A 20211-nucleotide genomic window follows, 5' to 3' on the forward strand; every position below is an offset into this window, starting at 1 on the left:
GATAGGATGCAGCGCATCTTCTCACGGAGAGCCGATCGCGTCCGGCGGAACGGTTGTTGCTTTCAGGAGATAAAAGAGCGATCTCTTGTAATGACTGTTGTATTCGCCGAAATCCACGTAATACGCTACGTATCTTTCTATAATTCCCCTTTTCTTCGATCCGTGGCCAATTATTAAACGCCACTCGACTCGTCTGTATAACCCGCGGCTTTCTCTACAAACAAAAAGAAGCGGAGAAACCCGCTGACGCGGCGTATTATACACCCCGCAGCTCGATTCCACTATAGACGCATATATCGAGTGCGGCAAAAAAGCCCCGAGTGAAAAGGTGTACACTAGCGTTGATGTGCGGAGAGTCAGTATATACACAGACGGCGAAAAATAATCAATGGCTGCGCGAGCTCGAGGTAAGGAGCGCGGATGGCTCGCGGGCACGTTCCTACACACGTCTCGGCGCACACATATACACAAGCATCGAGTGCAGAACTCGAAGAGAGAGAGAGAGAGAGAGAAAGAGACGCAGGTCGAATGTGTCGAGTGTCCCCGAAGCGCTTGGGAATATGTGGGTCGGCCGATGGGTCGCGTAACGGTATACGCCGTTGCTGCTGCTGCTGCTGCTACTGCTGCCTTTCTCTTTTTCCGTACAGCTGCATGTGCCTCGGAGAGTCGATGATTGGTCGCGGCGGAGGTATGCGCGACAGAGTCAATAGCCCTGTATGTGCGCGCTGATCAGCGTTATTTCGAAGGTTTCTTTTTTCGTCGTCGCGGCTGTATTGCTTTTCGAAAGTCGGTATCATACGCAGCGAGTTTCGCTTTTCGAAAAGCTTTCGAATACACCCGCTGCGATGTTTTCATATGTGGAGTTTTGAAAAACATCCTGCAGTATAGTCTGTAATATTTTCAGGCGTGATTTCTAGAAAATTGCCTGTAATTAGGTAAATAATCGTCGCGCGGAGCGAAGAAGAATCACACGCGAGATTAGGGAGGGAAAGTCGTGCACTTTCTTCGCGCGTTATTAACCGCTTGACCGACATCTAGGTACACACTCACGAAATTTTATATAATTTGTCGCTCAGCCCGGCTATACGTATACTTTCACCTAAAAATTTTTATTTGCAACGAGTGAATGGCTTGGCTGACTCGGCATAAATTACAGACCGCAAAAAGCGATAGCAGAGCCGATTCACGATTTCCGACGTGCGCGTATATAGTGACGCGCTTATACACGTTTAACAAACGCTAGAATTAAAAGTATCGCGATTCGCTCGGATGCTCGCACACGAGCGTGGCACAATTACTCGCATAGGTGCGGCTTTTATCGTTCGTATGCTCTGTCAAATCTCGTCGTTTGTGCACAGCGATTCGTCGAATGAAAAAAAGCGCGCGTGTGCACCTAAAAAAATTTAACGGAAATACTAAGGTCAGCAACGGCGATTGAATTTACAAACAATGACTGGAAAAAGAAGGAGCGACGGACTTCACTTTCCTCTTTCTCTCTCTCTCTCTCTCTCTCTCTCTCTCTCTCTCTCTCTCTCTCTCTCGCTCTCTCGATGTGTTTTCGCGCGCGAGCGGAGAAAACGACATTGAGTCCGGAGAAAGAGCGCCGGAAAAGGAAAACAGACACGAGGAGATCTCGAGGAGCGGTTATTTGTCCCGGGACGAAAGAAATAAGGCACAAACAAACCAAGAGAGCGAGCACGCGCAGTCAACGATCATCGCTGCGCTGCTCCGATCGAAGCCTCCGTTCTATGCAGGGAAAAGAGCGAGAGAAGAAAGAAGTCTAAATAATTCTCGGGACACGCGAAACTTTCGCGCAGAGCAGTAGACGTACGTACGCGTACGCGGAATACGTAAGGAGGCCGGTTAGACGCCCGCCCCGTGTGTCCATTTGTCTTGCGCCGCCGATGTATTCCGTCCGTGCGCTCTGTTTTTTCTTCTTCTTCTTCTTCTTCTTCTTTTATCTTTCGAGAAAGCCCGAGAACGCGACGCTGAATTTTCATACACGGGAGGTTCTGCTTTATGATCGTCTCTGCCGCGGTATGAAAAGTTGATAAGAGGATCGTGAGATACACACACACACACACACACACACACACACACAGACCGGCGCGCTATTGAAACGCGTTGCACAACGCTAGCTCCGCATTAGGCCGTATCGCGTGGTAAAAGTATAAGTATACACATCGCGAGAGTGCGGAGGCGTATTATTGTGTCCGTTGCACGCACGTGCGCGCTGTGTGGAAAGTACGTAAGAGAGTGGGATTTTAATGTATTCCTCTGATTTCGCAGCTCTCGATTTCGTCTCTCGGAAAACGAGTCGTTATCCATTCCCTTTATCGTCGCTCGGCGGAGAATGAAAGAGAGACGGCTGTACAATACGAGAAAGAGCTGAGACGAGGTATGGGAAAGGAAAAATAATCCTGCGGCGGAGCAGCCGATACTCACTTTTTCGGCACGCTTCATCGGCCGCGACGACGAGTATAAATCCCAGAGAGTCTTATCCTCGCAGTCTCGAGGCTCTTTCATCCGCGTCTCGGTTTAGCGACGATTACGCGCTCCGATGGTTACGGGGGCCGCAGTTGCGGATGCGTTTTAATGCTGGCCGCTTAAGAGGAAATCGCGGGATGAAGTGCAGGTAAGCAAGAGAGATAGAGGGGGAGGAAGCGCATTCGACAAACTGCGAGGCAAGCAAACGGATTCGCTGCGCCGGCGTTTAAGGAGAGATAGGCCATATTCGCGCGAGAGCGAGGCAGCCAAAGAGAGATGGATGAAGGAAGACTGCTGCCGCCGCGAGGAATAAAACGAGAGCAGGCAATGAAAGAGGAGGCAGTTGAGAAAGAAGTTAAGAGCGTCCGGGCAAGGATCGAGTTTGTGCAAATTTATTTTACGCCGCGAGAGCCCCTGCTCCTTCTTCAGGATTATGCTTCTCTTTCAAGGAATTATTTTGTTTATCGCGTGTAAAATTTTTACAGTCGCCAGCCATTCTTCCACTGTGAATTCACTAGAGCCGTCGGGTAATCGACGTCGTAAACGCGCGCTCCTTTCAAAAAGTCGCGCAACAAAGATTATTACATTTCGCCATTACGCTCCTTTCCAACGCATCAATCTACTTTTTTCTTTCGAGAAAAAAAAACAACACTTCCCACCGACGAGACACACAATGGAAATTCGCTTCCGCGTATCATGTGAACTTTGCCTAATTGCGCGAGGCTTTACAAAATTTCTCCGGAGGAGAAAAACACAATGGAACCACAGACATCAGCCCGAGGGAAATTTAATGGACGCACGTCGATGCGAGAGAGCCGCGCAAGGTGCGCCTGTACCGTTGCTCTCTCCGACGCTGTGTTCAGTTATGTGTCACCGATACGCGGACGTATACAACTAATCCCTCGTCGGTGTAACATAACAGCTAGCTCTCTCGCGGGGAGATTTATCGCGACGCTCTGTGTGTGTGTGTGTGTACGCGTATGCATCACGCAGGAAAGAAGTTGCGCGGAAACCGCAATATAACTTTGGACGCGTCAAACGCGCCGGCGACTCAACTTTGTCTTACGCGACATACTTACGCGCAAAAAGGCACATTTCCTCTAACTCTGCCGCCGAAACTTTCAATTATTACAATTCCCGTACATCGCTCGTGAGGAATGCGGCAGTTTACATGAATTACGCGGCGGAAACAAGTTTGCTTTCGGCGCTGCACTTCGAAAGCTCCTTGAATTATTGTCCCTTGAAATTAGGAGAGACGCACGGCACACACGTCTCTCTGTGCAAGTACTGCTCCATAACTTTTCATTACACGTACACGTACAGGGGCTGGTGGCGATGAAAAGGAAAAAAAGACGGCGGAGCCAGTTATGGGAGGAAAAGTTACGTGCGCGTCGGCAATTACACGAAATCGCAGGATACTTCGTGCAGTTAAGGACTCGTGTGTGTGTGTGTGTGTGTGGGTGTAGTAAATTGTTTTTCTTTCTGCCTCGTTTGCATTCAGCCAGGGCTCGTTTGTATGAAGCTAAGCTCTCGGCAATCGATACACCTTACACACATTCAGGTTAAAAAGGTGCAGAGAGCGCCGGCGACGTGTATTAGCGCTTTGAAATCAAAGCTCGGCGGAATATTCTAACGCAATCATCGAAACTAGCGCGAGCGGCGCCGGCGCCATTAATCATTTACGCGATATATACGAGATCGATCGGAGCCAGCTGGAAATCCGAGTGTGTGTTGTGTGCATCCAGAACTGACCGGCAAGGGAGATCCATTAAAATTTAAGCAAAGCCACTCGCTGCTGCTGTGCTGCCCTCGCGCTGAAATCGACGTATAAACGCCAGGGCCGTATGTATAAAACCGGAGCATGGAATTTAATTAAAAGTTCGATATACCGCAGCTTGAGTCTTTCAACGCTCTATGTGCATATGCAAGTCCGAGAGCCATTAAGACTCCGCGTGTACACGTACTCTGCACTTACATGCGATTCTAAAGTCATCCGTTATTCGCGAGTTTCCTTTTTTTTTCAAACAACTTCCTGCTTACACGCGGAACGTTTTGTTTCGTGATGGACGTCGCCCCGCAAGCTGGGTGGGTATAACGTTACGGGAACGTTGGATTGAAGTAAGACATTTGCGTGTCGCGAAATTCTTATAGCTCGTCTCGCGAAAAGTCTAGTGGCCTCTTTAGACTTTTGCCCCTGCTCATTTATATTTATTATCTGGACTAGTTATATGCGCGCCGTGGCTGCACGTTCTTACAATACCTATACACGCTATACTCGCATGCGCGCTTAGGTATAACTACTCTCGTATGGGATTGCGATGCTCGATTGAAAATGCGTCGGGATGTATTTTTCCCTTCGCGTTATTGTATTATCCATCGTGTATCGTTAACTATTTAATGCCAATCTCGATACCGGTCAATTATACGCGATTTTTCCTCCGGCATTATTCACCAGCTCAGATCCTCGGAGACTTTCAGCGAATCTAAACCTCGCGCGAGAGCCTTACCCCGGCTGAGGCGAAATAACATCGACGCGCGTTTTTTTGCCCGCTCGTTATTTTTCATTTCCGCAGGTATCCGATATAAGTATATTTTTCTCACTCTCTCTCCCTGCAAATTAAGCCATTTATCCGGTCGCAGCGTCTTCGAGCTCCTCTACACGAGCTATTTATTACCTCCTCTTTCTTCTCTCGCTCTGCGTCGCATTTTATTATACGCGCGCGCGCGCGCCGAGAGTGTAGTAAACTCTTTAAGCAAATTAATGCCTCTCTTTTTTCCTCAGTTCTTTCTCTAGGGTAAATATCGACTTTTACCCCCTCGCTCGTGCGGCTATAGCGCGTGGCGCACTCGCTGTGTATAAGGTACACCTAAATAAGGTCGCATCGATTGGGGTTATAACGGCGCGGATTCTTATTTATAACCAAGAAGAGAGTCACCTCTCTCTCTCTCTCTCTCTCTCTCTCTCTCTCGCTGGCGTTGAATTATCGAGCGCGAAAAAAGAGGCGCCACGGAAGCTGCCACTGCGGTTTTTCGCCGTGGTCCGCTTATAATTAATCAGCGGCCATGGACGCGATCTTCGGCGCAGCTTTGTTTTTCAGTCTGCGTATGTAGACCGCTGACGAGATTCGCGATCCGTATAGGCGTGTGTGTGCGCTCGTTAATTCAGAAATCAGCCCGACTCCGGGATCAATCAGCCGTCTGATTTGGCGAGAGCTGCGCGCGAAAACGTCAATATAAGCAGCGGTGCAGTTAATCCGCGGCAAATTAGTGACCCAGTCAGGTGCGGAGTACGCTGTTGCGCTCGCGAATACAAAGCCGAGGCGTCGAATAAAAACTATCCGTGCGGTCGCGTGAATTTTACAGCGCGTCTGACCGATTCGGGTATACGATATAACTAGATCATCGCGTATTCATTCGCCGCGGGAAAGCAAAGTAAATCTCGTGATATACATACACACGTGCGGCGGCGCGACGTCTGGGTAAAATATTTACCAACGAACCGTCAATTCAATTTCAGCTCGCTTTCTCTCTCTCTCTCTCTCTGTACACAATCGATTACCCTCATGAAGAATGCAGAGAGGAAGGCGAAGAAGCGCCACCGAGGGAGGGATGTATCGACTCGTCGATACGCCGCCGACAATTTTTTCCCTCCAAACTCAATCAAGCTCGTGTACGCGCGCGCTATTTATACACAAACGCACTATTTACTCGGACGATCAAAGCGAAAAGCTCGCGCGCACGGTGTGTAGTGCGCGGCAATATAGCGGATAAAGCAAGCGGCGGCGGCGGTGCTTCCGGAAATAAATCGCGCCCCATTCGGGAATCGATTTTCCCCGACGCGAGGAAGAAGAAGAAGAAGAAGAAGAAGAAGAAGAAGAAGAAGACGAGACAGCTGCAGCCCTATCTCTGTCTCCCGCGTAAGAAATTGCCGGCGTCTAGCGCGGACCATTTTCATTTGTCCCGGCTCGGGACACACGTATACACATACGCGGCTCCAACTTGCTCTCCAGCTTTTGTACTTCTCCCCCTGGACGTCTTGCTCTAGTTTTTTAGTTTTTTACGGAGCAGTTATGCGATTGATACTCGCTCTCCGTTCGCTTTTTTTTTTCAAGCGGAGGAATGTTGCCACCGCGCCGAACTCGAAAAGCGGGGAATAATCACCGAGTGCGCTGACAGACGTGCCCGCGTGTAAACAGTAGCAGAGAGAGGCGATTCGTTGCGGAAATTCCCATCTCGCGACTCGACTCCTTCTTCTTCCCGCTAAACCAGCTCGACTCTGGGCGCGCGCGAACAAGAGCAAAAACGAGTCGGCGGGAGAAGGATGCGTCGCGTCTGCCGCCTGGCAACTTGATAAACTCCGGGCCGAGCGAGCAGCGAGCAATTTTTGAAACTCGCGCGCGCTATTTTTCACCTGTTTTTCCCTCGCACACCGCACAGGGAAGGAAAGCTACTTGCGCGTAATTATCTTTTCGACTGTTGCCGCGCTCCGCGGAAATAAGGGCCGTTGAACCTAGGGTATAATTGATGGTCGATCGCGCCGAGCAGATTAGATGAGGCTGCGATATATGTATACACATACTCTCGCTTCGCTGTTCTGTTTCTTTTTCTCCGCCGCCGCGCGTCCGATATGACAGACAGCGGCGGCGCCTGACTGTGAAAAATTAAGGGAGATTTATTGCACATTCGTGCTAAAAATAAATAAGAAGCCTGAAAGTATTTGCGGGGGGAGTATGGAAAGCTACCCCCTCCGGAGGGATAAGGGCGCGCTCACGAGCATTAGAGATTTAGGGATGACTCTGCGCGGCAAGCCGCGCTGGAAATAACTGCGTCGCGTGTGTGCTCGATTTAAACACGCGCTAAATGCCTCTCCGAGCGCCCGATTGCCGACGTATTCATTTTTTACGGGCTCTGTTTTCCGTGCGTAGGTAGCTCTCGCGGTGTATCGTATGATAATGGCTAAATTATAGATAGTTTTACTCGTACGATGTTTGCCCCTTTATTTTTACGATGTCGCGCTCGGGTTAATTAAACCGATTGCGCGCGTGTAAAAAGCCTCGTAAATTCGAGTGTTATCACAGAGCGGTTTCAATGAGCATGACGTGATAATTTCGCTAGATATTTCGCGTATAGACTGCTGGAATCTGATCGAATGCGGAAATATACTTTCACTACTACTCTCGATTCTTGTATAGACGATACGTTCGAAATAAAAGAATTTCCCATTAAAACAAAAAGACGATCTTTTGTTGCGCCTCGTTCTCTCCCTCTAGGGTTTACTGCGGAATAAACGAATACGCGGCTGCAGCGGTTATATGAGCCCTGGCGGTTTGGCAGCGGTTCGCGCAATCGCGTATATGCGTGAGCCTCGTAAAGAGAGAGAGAGAGAGAGAGAAAGAGAGAGACACTGCTCTCTCTCTGTCTCTGTGTCATCCGGCTGCTGGTTTCTTATCTCTCTCGGATTCTAGATTCCAGCTTTCTTGACTGCTCGCGCGCTCTGAATAAAGAGCTTTCGTGATTTCGAGCTAAGAGAGAGAGAGAGAGAGAGAGAGAGAGAGAGAGAGAGAGAGAGAGATGTTTTATGCGGGAGATTATTTTTAATGGCGAACGCGCGTGAGCCCGAGTGCTTTATTCGCGCGCGTATCGCTGATGAGCGGAATACGACTGAGTCATGCGAAATTTCCGTTTTGTATATTATATTCCTCGGATTTTTAAGTCATCGCGCGACCGATGTGTGTCACGATGATATAATTCGTATATCAAAAGTGATTCATGCAGTGTGAGCATCGGAACGTCGTCATCGTCGGCGTGAATAATTAAAATTTAATCAAGCCACAAGGCGGGCGCAAATAACGCGAAGAGAGAGATGAAAAATTGGATCGCGCGCCGTTGTTTGTAACAACGACACAGCCTCGCGCTGAAAACGGGGTTAAGTTCGTTACGTAATTATAAGCGCATGTAAGTAGATCGCGGCAGGAGCGGGTCAGACTCGTTATCAATAATCCGTCGCAGCTCACAAGTGTAAGCACATAGGGATTCACCGAAAAATCTCCGTCGAAATAACACGCAGACAGATCAGCGCGGAAACAAAAGAAGACGCGGACACAATTGAAAACGAGACTAATCCTCCCGTCCTTGGGACTAGACCCTGTGTGCATTGTTGTGTGTGCAGCCTCGCGTTGCCTTACGTACACGCGAGTACAGAGCTAGCCTCCGGGTATTATACGTAAACACACACACACACACACACACAGCTCCGTCTCGCCGCGTATTTTCAATGTCGATCCCTGCAGCGCGACTCTGGTTTCTCGCGAGCAGTCATAAGCTCTGTGTGCATATAATACACTGCTACTGCTGCGTTTTCCGCTGCAGCAGCACGCGACTTTTTGGCTCCTCGCCTGAGGTTCACTCCCCGTACATGGATATTATACTTAATGTATACGCGTTCTGGCTAATGCGGCTCGTTGTGATTTTAATGAGCGCGTCTTATATCGCGGGCGTTGCTGCTGCTCAGTTCGTTGGCTTTTTAACGCCTGTGGGAATTAGATAATGCAAACAGGGCCGCGCGAGTTCTCTCGTCGTGTTGTAATTACGCAAAGCCTGTGTGCGCGCGCGCGCGTTTGTTTGTGATACGTTATTGCGCGAATGTGTGTGATATAGGATAAGTTTTGAGTAAAAATAACAACAATTTCTCGAATTACACACGTAAAACGCACTCGAAATGACCCACGGCTACTGCTGCGGACACGAGCTTTCTCTCTCTTTCTCTCTCTCTCTCTCTCTCTCTCGTTATATATAACCAAAGCAGCTCCTGGTCTTCCGCTCGCGCGTATTTTAATTACGTGTACAATAATCTGCACACAGGGAAGATTACACGGCGCGCGTCAACGTGTCTTTGTGTCCGGCGGCCGCCGACATTTCGGTCTCTCTCTCTCCTTCGGTCCGCGAATTTCGCTCGGCTGCTCTTCTCTCTCCCTACGCTCGCCCTGTGTATATTATAACTCAGCTATATACATATAACGTATACACAGGTATGTAAGCGCGAGTCTGCGGCGCATTAGCGCGCTCGCCGCGAAAATTTAGCATGGCTGCGCCGAGAAAATGCTCGGCGATTTATTATACAGCGTATATTCCAGCGCCCAGCAGCAGCAGCAGCAGGTTATTACGGATTCGGGAAAAATGTTAATGCTTCCGGAATTACCGAGTCGGCGCCGCGGTCATTAGATGGACCGAAAAATCAGCTCGAAAATGTTGAATGTGCGCAAACCAGCGCAACCGCCTCCGTGACAAACTACTGGGATATACAGTAGTAGAGAGCGCGCGTGTATTTTTTAATCAGCGCGTAATACGCGCCAACGCGATAACTTTTTGATAAAGTCCGCGCGGCGATAAGTTTATACTCGGCAGTGTAGGCAGCTTTAAAGCGCGGAAAATTGCACAAAGCGCGAACTCGCTAAGTGGCCGAATCGCTTTAATTCTCTCTCTCTCTCTCTCTCTCTCTCCGCAGCGACGAATTTTCCCAGCACCGATGTACACACACCGCGCTCTTTTTTTTATCTCCCCTCTGCGAGAGAGAGCATATTTTATCGGCGATTAAACAATGGCTCTCGCGGCGCGGTTAAAAATCGCAAGCGGGTCACGAAATTGCCGCGCGTGCCCCCGTTTCCGGCGAATAAAAACGATCAAACGTTCTGCTTATTTGCTCGGTAGTATGTACAGAGCGCAGAAGGATGCAAAAATTACTCTCGGACGCGATCGCATACGGTTTTATAAAAAGCCCGGGCGTCGATAACGAATCGCGCGTGTCCTGTATCGTCTCCATACGCGACGATTCGCCGCCGCGGGGGAATAACGGGGTTAATTTTTGATTGTACGGGCGCGCGCGAGCGAGCGTTAATTCGGAATTTATTATTTTCTAGCGGCGCAGTCATTTTCCGGCCGCGCTCGCGCGACGGCGATTTTATTTGCGTTGGGAGGGCCGTAAAATATTTAGCGGCTGTCCCGCGAGACTATCGTCCGCTGTAAATTCACGCAAAGTGATTCGTTCGCGTTCGTTTGGCTTGTAAATGGATGACGATTATTTAACGAAACGGGAGAGAGTCGCGACGCGTGATTTTTAATGCGGCGATTTCGCGAGCGCGCAGTTATATTATTGTTCGAGCTCCGCTTGTTTTACCTTTGTAAATACACCCACGCGACGATGATTTATCGATTATACGCGCCGGCAGTTCATTCGGTCTTTCCGCTTTTCTCGTCCTTTTGTAAACGACGATACAGCCCCGCGTATCATCATCATCCAGAGAGAAACGCGATTTTTTAAGGGGATATAAACTCACGGGGCTATAGCTGCAGTGTATTAAAAAGGGTTTTTTCTCTCTCCGGCGAAAGTTTAGCACGAGCTGAGCGCGTTGCCGGCGTGTGGGAAAAAAGTTTCCTGCTTGTTAGCTTCATTATTTGAATCATTGAACTATAAAGCGCCCAGAACAAGCGAAAGTTATCATATCAATTTTTCTCTCTCGCGCGCAACTTTTTAACAATATTATCTCGCTGCAGCGCGCCCGCGCAAGTTTATAATAACGGCGATCCCCATCCGGGCGCATCCTGCGTACGCCATAGTGAAAAACGATCGCATAACGAGCGTTTCTCCCTCGCAACTTACGAAACGAAAAATCTGCCGTACAGAACAATTTCTAAAACGAACAAAACAAACTCGCCGCTAGCGCATTGCGCAACTACGCCCGCACGGTATATCGCGACCCAAAGATCGGAGCCGCGAAGCGTTTCGAGAATCCATCGCAAGAAAAGTGCCCGAGACGCGTAACGAGAAAAGTCAGCGAACCCTCGAGAGTTTTTTCTTTCGCTGAGCGTAAACTCCTCGCGATATACCTAAGTATACACCACATACACGGGACTTTCACGAGGTATGTATGGTCGCGATTAATTCGAATCCATTATAGTCGGATAAAGGTACGTGTGTGCCAGGAGCCGAGCGCGTAATGGCGACTTTGCGGGGACCCGTTCCGCGGCAGGTGAAAGCCTCCGTTTCTCTCGAGGCCTCGTATACCTCTCTCCCGATATCTCTCGCGCTCGGCTGCTGCTGCAGCCTGCTTGTGTATGCTTGGATTTTCCAAGGCTGCTGCCTAGAGCAAGAGAGAGAGAGAGAGAGAGAGAGAGGGGTTTAAGGGGGCTCGCACAACGGCTTCCAGCTGCACTGCAGCCTGAATTATTTATGCGATGGATTCTGCAGTGCGCTGTGTAGGAAAATGTTCACGCCGAGATAAGCTCTCGACACGGCGAGTTTTCGAAGCAGTCGAAAAATACGTTATAGAACGATCGCGGGGGATTACAAGGCGCAACGGTTCCTTCCTCTTCCCCAACGTACGCGGCGAGCACGCGGTTCCGTGAGCTGGCGCCTCTAGCGTCGAGCGCGGCAACTCGGTGCATCGGCCGAACTTTCGAAAGTTGCCTCGACCGCGTGGCTCTCTCTCTCTCTATCTCACTGCTTATAGTATACTACATACTACGTTCGATTCATACGTTTGTCCGACTCCTATTCCGGCTTGTGTTTATTCTGTGCTATTCCGCCTATAGTCTATACCGTACGCGTATATACGAGCATCGTAATATCGGCCGCTGTGTAATGGAGAAGCGGTTGTTGTTAACTCGCGTTAGGTAAGAGGCGGCGAATTTAGGACGAAGCGCTGCGGTGTAACCTCGGCTTCGTATAATAATATAATCAGTTTATATAGCCACGCCTGTTGTCGTATCGGGATATAACGTTGATGGAATCGTTAAAGCTCGGATTATTTATTGCACAATGGCGAGAAAGTTCAAGAGGCGCATTCGTCAAACGACTTCGATGTATAGAAGCGAGGATCGTTAGGAAATCCTCAAATGCAATCGCAGTGTGGAAAGGACATTCGCGGAGTCGAGAGGAGCTGTATTATAAGTATAAAGATGGCGAACTGCGGCGACGGCGATAAGATTGGGAAAATGGAAAATCGACGAGCGATATTCCGCGCGCGGACAAAAACGGCCGCCTCGCGACGAAACTCTTCCTATAGTACACCCGGAAAAGATTAAAGCCGAGCTTTAGCGCGAGAGTAAGCGAGATAGAGAGGCGGAGGGATTTAAATTAAGACGGGATTATATTAATACCTTAATCGAGATTTCATTGCCGGAGTAGCGCGCGTACATTCGAGGAGCTCTTAATTTTTTCGAAAACCACGTCGGAGACTACGAGATTTATTCTCGACTGCAAGTTTTCTGATATGCTTCCAGTACGCGTTCCCGAAGCTGCTTATGCGTATACGTAATCAAAGAAATATTTACAAACGCAACAGCCGCGCGGGGACTGACTCAGCGAGTTATGCATAAACATTTACCGCTCGCGCGAGATTACACATCGAGCGGATTTCATCTCTCTCTCTCTCTCTCTCTCTCTCTCTCTTTGGAGCAATTGAAATCCAAGCCAGCCGCAGAAAGAAAACAAATCTCTCGCTCCGGCTACTGCACACAGCAGAATTCGATCGCTCATAAGCCTCGTCACTATTTACGTTAATAATCGAACGCCATCAGCACGTACTCGTCGACACGCACTCAGAGAGATGCGCGACGATATAGCTTTTATATTATCCCGCCGCGAGGCACTCGTCGATTATATTCGCCACTCGCTTGCGAGCTCTCGACTCGTAGCTCTTTAGTGCATAACAATGCGCGAGCCCGATATATCGAATTTTAAAAGCCGAGCCCGCACCGCGAGATTATTAATTAACGCTCTGAGTGTCGGCTTATCGGCAAGTCGCTCTTGGATTTTTTTTTTCAAATTTTTCTACGAGAAAACGGAGCTATTTTTCACTCCCTCTTCGAAAAGTGTTGTAAATTGAGTAGAGGTATGCGAAGGCGAAGGAAAGAAAAGAAGAAACAGGTGATCCAGCGCATTCCAGCGCGGTACTCACCGAGGCCGAAGACGAGCAACGCGGCAAAGCGCATCGCTGAGTTTATCCTGAACATGGCTCGCTCTTCTCTATTGCACTCACTGCGCGCACTCTATCTTTCTCTTTCTGTCTTCAACTGCTGCTCCTCTCTGCCGTGCTCACTCCTCGTTGGCACATATGCAGTCGTGAAAATTCGTCGCGCACTCGAAGAAGAAGATGTAGCGCACAGAATCCGGTCAGTCTCCCCCTCGGATCATCTCATCTCCGACGAGACGTCGTTAGATCGCTGATGATTCGGTAAGCTGGCCGCGTTAAACTTCATCGATCAGCTATAAACTGCAGCAGGAGCCTCGCTCGCTCTCTGTCCACTCGTATACAAGTATTACACTCGCGCACTGTTAACGGACTGTTTCTCTCTCCATGCACACGCCTCGGAGAAAAGAAAAGCCGAACCTTTTTATTTATTTATTTATTTTTTTTTTTATTTGCCTACTATTATCACTGAGCACAAGCACACAGAATCATCGGATAGTACACCCCCGAGTAAGTCACTGCGTGTCGCACACAACAATATATATATATATAGATATATATATTCACGTTTGTCGTCTGGAAGAGAATTTTCCAAGATGTGTAAGTGTGTGCGATGTGTCGAAAGTCGCTTGCGCACCTCTCAACGGCCGCGCGGCAACTGAAAGTATGGACGCGGCGCGCCGAGGAAGCCCCCCACCGAAGCCCGCGCGCGCCGCCGGAACCATCCCCTACTCCTGCGCCGCGACGCGGCGGCTCGACTCCGCTGCCTCGGCTCGTTGTCCATATACCTATATATATATATATATATATATATATATATATATATATATACACACGCTCGTGTATACGGCGCTCTCGCCTCTCCTTTTTTTTCTCAAACCGTATGCAGCGGCTGTACGATGCCCGAGACGGCCTGCTGCTGCTGCTGTTGAAGAAGAGGGAGAGAGCTCAAGGGGCTCTCACAATGCTTCTCCGATGATTTTTTACCTCTGCTCCGAAACTACCATACGTTTCTGGATATTTGGCGCAGTGGGTCCACTATACTGATGTGCGACGATATTAATTGCAGCGGTCGATCTTCACTCGCGAACGTCTCAGTGTCTACGCGCTGTACTGCTACAAACGCACAAGCGCTCGACTTAGAACTCGGCCGTTTCATCTGCGCGTGTTCCAAACTGCTATAATTCTCAGTTGGACCGCAGTCATAATTACTCCGGAGCAAAGTCCGAGAGGGCGGTCGGATATAACTTTGAAAATTTCATGCATACCGCTCACCCCCTCTCACCTACACTCTAAACGATTGTGATTTAGCGCCGTGATTGCGTCGGCTGCGCCCTTTGTCGCTTAATTCGATTTTTCCCGCCTTATGTGCACTACAGCTCTGTGCGCGTATGTGATACGTATTACACTCGAAAAGCTGCCGGACAGAGGGAGATTCATTTCGCGCACTTGATTATTGAAACTATACGCGGCCGTAGTTCTCGCGCTGCGGGTTTTGCCGTGTGTGCATCTAATAACGTGTACGCGCTGGACTCGGCGCGATAATTACAAAAGCATATTTCGCGGACTACACGCGCGATGGTCAATTAATTAGCCGCTGCAGCATTTACGCGGTCGTCTCCTAACTTCTGCGTTATCTCGTTGTTGCTGTATAGTAGCCGATAGCGGATAACGAATTAATTCGAGGCCAGTGCGTGTATTACGAAGTCGCGAGAGCATCGCTGCATCGGTATCGAGCCGAAAGTCCGATGCGAGATTAGAAATCGGAAACTGGGTTGTAACTAATTCTTTTCCGTACACAAAAGCCTCCTCGGGAAAGCATCGAGTCATCGGGACGCGACGGTTCGGTTAAAATTCGATATATACGGGCTCGCGTCGGTTACGCTAGAAACATAGGCGCAGCCTGACTAGCCAGTTGGCCGCGCGCGGAGCAGGTGAAAGAAAAATTGATCACTCCCCCTCTATACGGCTTTAAAGCCGGCTTGGCCTTTTTCTACTACAGAAACATCGTTCGTATAATTCCGGGGGCAAACAGGAAGCCGATTATACGCCGATTTTCCGTGCGCGCTCGCGCGGTTTCCTGCGAGAGCGAGATTAATAATATTTTCCAGATCGCGTTCGAGCGATGCTCGCTGGCTTAAGATTTATAGCCGCGAGTTGCTTCCAGGTCGAGGAAAAATTTCCATAGGCTGCAGTAGCACGTCCGAAATTCAGGTGCAGCATTGTGAAGCCCGCAGAAGCGGAGAGAGCATCGCAACGGGCATCAGCGCCTATACAGGCTCACGCGCGCGGGACATGAGGGGGGAAGGAATAGAACCTGAGGAGAGAGAGAGAGAGAGAGAAGGGCTCTCTCTCTCTCTCTCTCGAGCCTGCAGAGAAGGAGGAGGAGGAGAAGGGAACGGCAGACCGACGACGGCGGTTCGTGCCCCCACCGACCGAGGATCCCTGCGGCAGGTGGTTCTCTCTCTCTCTCTTCGGCTGTGCACACACTCTCTCTCTCGCTCCGGGGCAAAGTTTGCTGGAACCCGCAGGGACCACCGAGCGTTTTTGACCGTCGGCGGCCGAATTTTTAGCAGCCTCGCTCTCGAAAAATGTTTTCCGCACTTGGAAATCCGGGAATCTCACGTTTTTGTATTTAACGAGAGAGACATGCTAAACTTTCAAACGCCGTCGCGTCGCCGTCTTTTTGCGGCTCTTGATTAAAGGCTCGCGTTACTTCCGCATAATTAACGTCGGCCGAGCGGGAATGTGTCCAAAAAGCTTTATACGAGACACACACTCGTGTTTCGCTCTCTTTGAGCACAGCCCCTTGTTTCGCTCTGACGTTCGTTGTAGGACTGACGGCTTGCGCGAGAATTTTATGATTCGTATAAAGGTTATTTATATCGGTGCACGCTGAAGAGAGAGAGCTCTCGCGTATATAGACGTTTAATTCCTCTCGCGCGGTCGGGGGTTAGACCTTCGCTTCTTCTTCTTCTTCTCGAGAGGGGCTGCAGCGCGCTGGAGGATGGAATTTCTATTGAAAGAGAGAGAGAGAAAGAGTCGTCGCTGCTTGACTGCAGCGCAGCGCGCATTGTTGCACAATAGCCCCCCGAAATAAGACCCTTTCTAGGCGCTCGATTGCACTCGCTCTTCTTTTTACGACGGCGTGATCCTGCGCGCCTCTTATTAAATTATAAAGGAGTTACGTAACGAATGGGAAAAGTCAGTGGAAATTGTATTACACGCGGTACAATGCCGTTTTTTCCTTCGATAAATCTGTCTCTCTTCCAGAGAGATTTCCAGTATGTGTGTAAAACAAAGCGCGCATTCCTCATTATGCCCGGCAACGGAATATGAAAAAAAAACAGAGAGAGAGAGAGAGAGAGAGAGAGAGGGGCAGCTTGCGCGGAGATAGGGAGTAACAAACGACAGCCGATCAGCATAAAACTCGAATAAATTCCTTCGACTCTCTCCGCAGACGCCCTCCAGAGCTGCACAGCGGCCCCTCGTCGCCATTCCCAATTTCGCGCGCAGCATCCCTCCGAAAGCCATGGCTCTGTGCTGCAGCCGACGCAGGTAGACGTATCTTTGCGCGGGATCTCTCTCTCTATCTCCTGCAACGCCACAGCCGGTCCTCCCTCGCACTCAGGTATCGGCAGGTTGTCCTCTCTCCTCTCGCTCTCCAGCACGCGGAAGATATTCTCCGCACACCTGCTTGTCTCTCTCGCTCGCTTGCCGCGGCGCATGAAAATAACGCATTAGCATCCTCCCGTGTATAATATAATACAGGCGCGAGGACGAGGCACGTACGAGAGAGAGAGAGAGAGAGAGAGAGAGACGCTGTGGCATACACTGCAGTGTATATTACTGTGTATGCACTAGCCTGGGCTCGTGGTGCAGCCGTTTTATTTTCAAAGTGGGTATAGTGCTGCTGCTGCTGCTGCTGCACATGTCCCCCCGATCTCTGAAAAATGCCGAGCAGGGCCTGTTTATAGCGTGCAATCTGCGAGCGACATATGGCGCGCGCTGCGTGTCGCGTGTGTGCCTCTTCTTTTTCGGCTTCTTCCTACTTGCTCTCTATACGTATACGATACTCTGTGCGCGCTGACATAGTTGCATGATGAACTTTCCGGGCGATTTATGGCCGACGACGGAGGAAAGTTCAGTTGTATGCGGATATTATAATATCGACGATGCGGGGCGACTTTTTGCCGCTCTGTATAGTATCGTATCTAGATATGGTCTTTATTGATATGGGTCATCGCGCTGCCGGGAGGGGAGACGAAGAATTTTCGCCGAGTATGCTAATGGTTCATAAATCCAGCTGGAAATCTCATTGTATTGGACGATTATTGCTCTCGCGGAGGGCATTGTGCAGATCAGGAGCGTTATATACGGTCAAGGTAACAAACCCTAATTCACATTCCCGAATATATCGCGTATATGCTGGCTCTTTTGTATTGGAGCAATAATATAATGGGCCGAGCTATTATGCCCCCGACTACATATACCGTAATAACGACTTTCGAGCAGAGCTCGGCCCGAAATCTCGAAGCCATCGGTTCGTACCGGCTGGCCAAAAATGGACTCTCGAGAAGGCGCCTCCTGCAAAAGGTGCTGATTTAAGAGCCAGCTGATTGAGATTTGATCGTCGCGGGCAGATACACGCGCGCGCTGCTCCAAAAAGAAAAGCCAGAGGCAACTTATGCACGCCGGCGTATGTATAAAACTCGCTCTCCTCCGCGCAGAGCAAGTGAGCCTGCTGCGAGCATTTAAAAAAGCAAAGGCAAGAACAAAAAGAAATAAAAAAGAGAGAGAGACGAGCGGCAGCAGCAGTGTGTCGGCCGCTCGCACACCGGGCCCCTAGAGATAGCCGAGAGAGAGAGAGAGAGAGAGCAGGTGTCCGGCGCGCGGTATCTCTCGAGGTGAGCGTATACCTGGCCGGCCATCTGCCGCCTTGGCTTCTTTATTCCTGAGCGCGCGCCGAGGCAAACGAGCCTGAAAAAGGAGCACGCGTCAAGATTTCGTCCCTCTCTCGAATATCCCTTTACTCATATTTTTCGCCGCTGTGTATGTGCCGCGCGGGAGACTGTGTATAAGAGAGTATAAACGAGTGGCGAACATCTTTCCTTCGCGTCGGGGATTATCGCGGCGACGCGAACAATGATGCGTACACGCGCGCAGGGGAGGATAGCGCTCGGTTATTACCAAGTGCGGACGTGCTCGAGATTCGAATGATGACGATGATGATGATGATGATGATGATGATGACGATGATGCACCGGCCGTTTTCTCGGATGGCTATCGATTTTTTCATCCTTTTTTGTTTCATCGCGGGGGGTTGGCGGAATTTTTCGAAGGGTCGCGCGATCGATATTCAATTTGTTTTATACGACCTCGGCGCAGTGAAATTGCGTTTATTGCGTGATTAAAAAGCCTCGATTGGAAAAATGCGCTCCGTAATAATTTGTAAAATTGGAAAAAAAAACAGCCCATCAGCGTTAAACATTCGCGGGGCCAACACCGAGTCGAGTCTCGCTATATAGAGGTGCTTGCAGCTCGCGGCGTGTCTCGTACTTATTCAAGGGTGAAAATCGCTGATGACTTACTTAGTTTCTGAAAAGCACTCGGAGAGAGAGAGAGAGAGAGCTGCGCTCAGCCAGTCCTCCTTCCTCTCTTCGCTCTCGCTCGTAGACGCCGGGCTTAGCTGCAGCCGTTTAACATTTCATGATACGTATATACGTAAGGTGATCTCTATATATACCGGCGCATAGTGCAGCCGCCGAGAGAGAAGAGAGGAAGCGAACTTCCTTTCCCCGAGACGTCGTTCGCAGCTCGCTATCAGCAAAGTTGGCTCCTCTCGCGCGAAGATTGTGCGACCCGGCAAGGGAATGCGGGATGTCTTGATTGGTTTGTTTATTTGACGAGCGCACCGAGAGCTGCTAAACAGAAGTTTTTCAGTTTTTGGCGCTGCTAGCTCGCTCTCTATAAACAAACTGCGCGGGGATACGTTTGAACTTTCGCGGAATTTTGTTTACTTTTGCCGCTCGGTTTTAACGCGGCTCGATTTCATTTGCACGGAGGATGAAGTTTGCCGATCGTTCTTTGTGTGCAGTGCTCGTATACGTAGGTGGTATTTTTAACAAATTGTATGTACCTAGCTTAATTAGGGCAACAAGCGCGCGTAATAAAGCGTTGGAACGAGCTATAGCATCCGTGTCAATTTATATTACAACTTGTCAGTCCTACGCGAGGTAATTTTTTTCATATTACACAGTATTAAAGCTATAGCCGATAATGCGGTATACGCTCTATAACTGTGTGTACATTTCATTTTCCGCGACATACGTCGTCGTCAAAAAAAAATTGTTAACGTCATCCGCGAAAGCGGAAAATCGATGCCTGGACTACTCCTAATTACCGCAAAAAGCCAATACTTTCGCCGAAATCAAGGTAGTACCGACGCGCAAGAAAATCGCTCGCAAGGTGTTGTACTCATTAGGTTACTTCTTGCGCGGACGTGTTTTTTACTTCGTCAGCTGATCCCATATTATATACACCGAGTCGACCTGTGCGCGCAAGAAAGGCAATTACCGATCCGCGCGCAGGATTTTTGTTTATATTTATCGTATAACATAATACAGAAGGATAAAGCAAAGAGGCGTGAGTATCGCGCGCATGATAAATAAATATAACCAACAGGCGATTCTTCTCTTATTGACAGAATCCATTTTAAAATCCGACCGAGATACAAGCCGCCGCGCCGCTGCAGCAG

General features: G+C 49.4%; 1 protein-coding gene across 4 annotated transcripts in view; it reads right to left on the bottom strand.

Annotated features, from left to right (window-relative positions):
* The window catches only part of LOC100119138 (hemicentin-1), a 219862-nt gene that overhangs the window by 16929 nt on the left and 182722 nt on the right, over positions 1 to 20211 (bottom strand). The window contains exon 1 of one of the 4 annotated variants that reach the window (XM_031929882.2): positions 13443 to 14123. The exons of 2 other annotated variants lie outside the window; for them this stretch is intronic. In XM_031929882.2, coding sequence (XP_031785742.1) covers positions 13443 to 13497 — 55 coding nt within the window. In that variant the 5' untranslated portion in view covers positions 13498 to 14123. Of the gene's footprint in view, positions 1 to 13442; positions 14124 to 20211 lie in introns of those variants that run through there. One more of the 4 variants, XM_032599517.1, reaches the window with a different exon arrangement.

The sequence above is a fragment of the Nasonia vitripennis genome, chromosome 4, assembly GCF_009193385.2.
Source record: "Nasonia vitripennis strain AsymCx chromosome 4, Nvit_psr_1.1, whole genome shotgun sequence".
Lineage (NCBI taxonomy): Eukaryota > Metazoa > Arthropoda > Insecta > Hymenoptera > Pteromalidae > Nasonia > Nasonia vitripennis.